This window comes from Trachymyrmex cornetzi, unplaced genomic scaffold, assembly GCF_001594075.2.
Source record: "Trachymyrmex cornetzi isolate Tcor2-1 unplaced genomic scaffold, Tcor1.1 scaffold218, whole genome shotgun sequence".
NCBI lineage: Eukaryota > Metazoa > Arthropoda > Insecta > Hymenoptera > Formicidae > Trachymyrmex > Trachymyrmex cornetzi.
In genome coordinates, this window is record NW_017296825.1 from 936,884 (window position 1) to 942,272 (window position 5,389).

The window sequence follows — 5,389 nt, forward strand, 5'->3', positions numbered from 1 at the left end:
ACATTACTTATTTATATGTATGAATATTTATTTAATGAATTAGTGCTTTCAATATAGGTGTCCCTGTATTATTTAAAAAATTCGTAGTTAAATACCCTTAGAAATAATTAATTAATTTCATAATCATACACATATTTATTTCTATTTCTGGTTTTTACCATAATAGCTGACCATAATACCGAATACCACATAAAAAAGATAGATCTATCAATGATAGATCAAGCCTTGGATACAGCTCTATCAAGTCCACCCTCTCTGGAACTTATGTTACTGTTGCTGCTCTTGGCAATTTTAACGGGTTTCTTTATTGCGAAGATGTTCACGACGAATTTCAACTCGGCAACTAGCGCTTCCCACGACGTGATCTGTACGAAAGATGATAATTAAGTTCCTCTTTAGTATATTGCAATGATATGACGATGCAGTAATTAACTTATTAAAATACATATAGTTAAAATTCGCGTATTATACTTCACGAATTTTGTTTCACAATTTACAATAAAAAGAAAGAAATTTTATATTGTACATTAAGTTTTTGAGTGTTCCTTAAAAGGAAGAAAATTAATTTACACTTTATTAATAATATTTATCACAAAATTAATAATTAACAAGGTAAAGTGAAGATTTACCTTCTCTGTCACAGCGACTTTAGGTATATTCCACAGAAATTCGCAAATTGCGATAAAGAACGAAGCGCTGCAACCACATATTAGAACAAGGAATACACCTCCGAGACTTGCCATCCCTAATTCGTATGTGCTTGTATTCTTTTCCATTTCATCTTTTTTGCATAAACCTCCTCCCATATTTTTCCACCACTTTGTCTTCATGTTTTGCAGTATACCTCTCTCTGTTAATATCAGGATCGCATGGTTAATATGTGTTCTGTATGGAGAATCTGCAGAAAAGATGCAAGAGAAATGGTTTATATAAAGATAAAGAAATATGAAAAAATATTGGTATTGTAGTGAAGTTATATTACTGCGTGGCATAGCAATGCTGTAGCCTCTGTTTCCGACCATATTGCCTATTTGAATTAGATTGCATTTGCGCTCCGTATTATATTCAATAGCGGCACTTTCCATGAGAAAGGCATATTGTCGTTTGCTGTTGAGAACTCGGTTGATGCCTGGAACGTATTGTAACAGAAAATTAATACATTTTGAAAAATATAATTCAAAAAAGAAAAAATTTATTTTTTTCGAAAAATGTAACCCTTTTGGAAGAAAAAAGGTTTTTCATGTATTTTTCACATAGGTGGTGCATGTTCAATTTTGGAATTACGCACCTTCTTCATGACTTAATGTGAATACGCTTGGTTTAAAGTTTGCCATTGCAGCCCATATTTGTTTGTACGTTGAATAATTCGAATTCTACAATTAGATAATATTGAATCATATCTGTAAGTTATTTTTATATTGAGCCAAAATATGATCATAAATAAGCTGCTAATGTACTTGGAAAAATGTTGCTGTTAAGCCACCCCGTATTGCACCATATTTAATTTTTGTCTGTTTGGGCAAGTCCTCAAATCCTTTAATAGGTATGTCCAATTTGTCTATAGTGAAAAAAGCGGCTAGATTCGCTGTATATGAACTGTATATGATCAAAGTAAAGAACCACCACATGCTTGCAAGCATGCGAAGAGATGATGCTCTACAATGAAAGTGATTTTATTAATGTGTAAATACTGTAATAGTTTAAAACATTTAACTCTTGTGGTTATAAAAATAATTTCTTCAATATTTAATATATGTTTATTAATTATAATGCAATGATATCATATTAAAGCTTACTTGGGCAGTATGTTTGTATGTCGTTGCATAAAAGAACCAATAGTTAAGAAGAACGAGTTTTTGAAGTTAAAATTATTTTCGAGTGTTTCAGGATCAGCATTGCATAAATGATGCGGATTGTTCCACTCATCAGGTGCCATTCTTAAGAAAGAATTGAAATTTACGAGATACAAGTCATATTTTTTTAACAGTTCATTTCTTAAACGGTTTATTCTACTAATTATAGAATTAAATAGTATTTAGTATTTTTTGAAAAGGATACTTTTTATTACATTTTTATTTATACATTTAAAATTATGAAGTATTTTGTTTCTAAAAATCTTACCTTGCCAGGATAAATAACGTTATCGATACGACGAGATAAGCAGTAACTATGTACAGCCATACTTCTGTAGATAAAGGCAATAAGAAAGGGAAAAAAGGTGGCGTTTTCTTTTCCGGTTTGCTAAACACAATGCTGTAACCTAATTTAAAACAAAATTATGCCATTAATATAGCCTAAAATTTATTTATTTATTTATTTATTTAAGAATCTTTATTTTTTTTAGACCGCATATGTGAGAATACAATCAATATTAGAAATTTAAAATGCCTATTACAGTCGAAACTGGATCTTCATTGCTTTAAATAATTCAAACTTGAATTACTAATATATACTATATATGTACTTACATATATATCATATTGTAGTTTTTTTCGAACTGTATATTATTACAGTTTTTCAACATATTAACATCTTTATAATGATGCTTGATTGTAGCATCAAATTATTATAAATTGCTTGTTAATTTAATTTGCGGTTACTAGAGTAGTTTTAATTGCGTTTATAATCCAGAAAAACAATTGGGCGCGCAGTTCGGAAAAGACTACAATATATATGTAAGTACATATATAGTATATATTAGTAATTCAAGTTTGAATTATTTAAAGCAATGAAAATCCAGCTTCGACCGTAATAGGCATTTTAAATTTCTTTTCTTTATTTATTTTTACAATATTTTAACATGTTTAATTTATTTCTGGGTTACCTAGAATTTATGAGTAATGAATAAATTACTCATAAATTCTAGGTAACCCAGAAATAAATTATAACAATATTATAATATTTTTTTGTGTTATCCTTTTTAATAAGTTAGTATTGTATTAATATCAGTATTTACCCCAGGTCATGAAAGGCAAACTGAAATCCACAACGGATTTGCGGAAGGATGTTATAGTTAAATCAGATATAGCAAGATCGGCTTCCTGAAATTGTTAAGAAATAGATCATAAATAACAGATTACTGAAAAGTAGTGTAAACTCGAACTATTATTTGTTATCACAATAAGTAGGAAAATCTTGTAAAATGGAGGAGTAAATAATTAACGTGAATTTTAAATAAAAGGTGGATTATTATATTAAAAAAAAATATTATTATTAATTTAATTATAATGTGAAAACAAACTTAATTGATTTACATGTTTCTGTTTCATCTTTTAATAAAAAAAATTTTTTTACTTTAATTTGTTACCAAAATGAGGCGACAGAAATAAATTAACAAACTTTTCTTTAAGCAAAAATTTCTGCACGGAAAGTACACTTTTGTTGAAATATTTAAAAATTTAGTTAGATTACAAATCTGAAAATATAATTTTCTCGGAACCATCGAAGTAATTAGATATGTAGTAAACTCAAGCATAATTGGCAATGCTGTGAAATGTTTTAATATTGCAGAAATCAACTTAGACCTTCTATATAATTATTTTGACAATCTAACAAAATTATTTTTAGATTTTGTATCTAGCAAAATTTTTAGATATTTTAACAAATTATTTTTTCCCTGTAAAATACAGGACGTTTTACTTACATGATTCAAAATGCTCCCAATTAGACCATGCCAGGTCTTCGTTTGTGGATCGTAAGAGCCATATCCATCAGTTACAAATTGGAAAACTACCCCTTTAAAGCGTAGAATATTTGCGATATGATGAATCAGATCGATGCAAAAACCTTCATAGCGTTTCCCATCAATTAGTTCTCCACGCGTTGAACCATTGGTTATTTCCATAATGTAGGGTGCTTTCTAAATCGGAGGAAGTTATTACATATTTCATATCTCCAAAAAGAGTATAATTTATACTTAGTTGTATAATTTATACTTAGCGAATTCTGACTGTAATAAATAAAAAGAAGAGCTAAGAGAGAGAATACTCGTAGAACAATTATATATGTAACTTCATTGATTTAACTCGTTCGCTACTACGTATACCACTAATGGTATTATTCGTGATATACAATATTTATGTTTCTATATCAAAAGAAATCATATCTATATTAAAGCATTAAAATAATATTATTAAATATGATATTGTTTTCAATTTGCTCCTTTTCTGTAAACTTATTATAAAAATATCTTTCTAAAAAACACGTAATATAACTTTAAATTCTCTCTTGTAATTTATTAATTACATAATGAATTAACAAGATATATTTTTATTTAATGGCTAACAACATATAATCTTAATGTCAGAGCTATAATTAATATGTTAAATAGTACTACGAACTATGATTATGCTAATCTTGAATATTTTTTCTTCTATGAATCTCTGTAAATAGATATCCTTCTCCTCCTTAATTTGTGTGACATGTATACCATCAAAGTCCCAATAACCCATTTGTATCACACCCGATTGTTGAAAGTTCAAGATTTTTATATTAAAATATTGTCGACGACCATATTCATCAATGTGCACAATGCCTGTTATCTTTCCTTTCTTTGATATCTATTTAAGAAAAAATTAATTTTCTTATGTTAAAAATAAATAATGAAAATTTTTGATATTAATTCTTCAATATCTTTTCGCGAATGTTTATTATTTGAATGTTCATTATTTGAATAATACAGTTATGTTCAAATAGATACATTAGCGCAGTTATTATGTCAGTCACATTTAATAAATTTAATGTGGCATTAAACTAATTTTGAAGAATTTATTTTTCATGCAGGTGTATTTAAAAATGTAAGAAAATCGTTATTAATTAAATTACTTTCTTCATAATATGTATTATGAAGACTAATAAGAAGTATATATAGGTATATTCTTAAAAGACTTAAAGCCAAATTGCCATTTTTTTGTTATATAAGAAGTAATAAAAAAAATCTCTTCCTTACCTCTTGCATAACACTGATAATATTAGGCCCTGCTTCATACATTGTAGTTTTATCGATACAAGAAAGTTGTATTGGATCAATGGACATACCTATTTTATTTTCAATATATCTTGCATTTAGAGTCCCTAATGCCTCATACAACAAAAATACTGCGTCATAGAGGACCGCTGAATCTAGCTATATCAAAACCGCGAATTAGTTCAAATAATTAATTTAATTTTTAATTTTAATTTCGATATAGGCTCCAACGAATAAATTCAAATAAAATGTTATAACAAGGCTAAGAAGCCAAGCCGATTGTTAATGCTTAATGTGTATTTACAAAGTTAAAATGAAAATAATGAAGTTGACATTTATTATTAAAAATAATAATAAGACATACGTTTCTACCTTCCCTTAGAAGAATTTTTGTGTGCTATTAAACTTATCATAAGCTCTACT

General features: G+C 27.7%; 1 protein-coding gene across 1 annotated transcript; it reads right to left on the reverse strand.

The window, feature by feature from the left end:
• Window positions 1–218: 218 nt before the first annotated feature.
• Window positions 219–5,125, reverse strand: LOC108760080 (glutamate receptor ionotropic, kainate 5; the record flags this gene model as incomplete). Its single annotated transcript, XM_018505869.1, has 11 exons — window positions 219–365; window positions 630–898; window positions 983–1,129; window positions 1,289–1,373; window positions 1,458–1,656; window positions 1,797–1,937; window positions 2,122–2,260; window positions 2,957–3,041; window positions 3,644–3,859; window positions 4,341–4,559; window positions 4,949–5,125. Coding segments are annotated over 11 exons (1,824 nt in total), but the record flags the coding sequence as incomplete, so codon positions are not given.
• Between the last annotated feature and the right edge of the window lie 264 nt (window positions 5,126–5,389).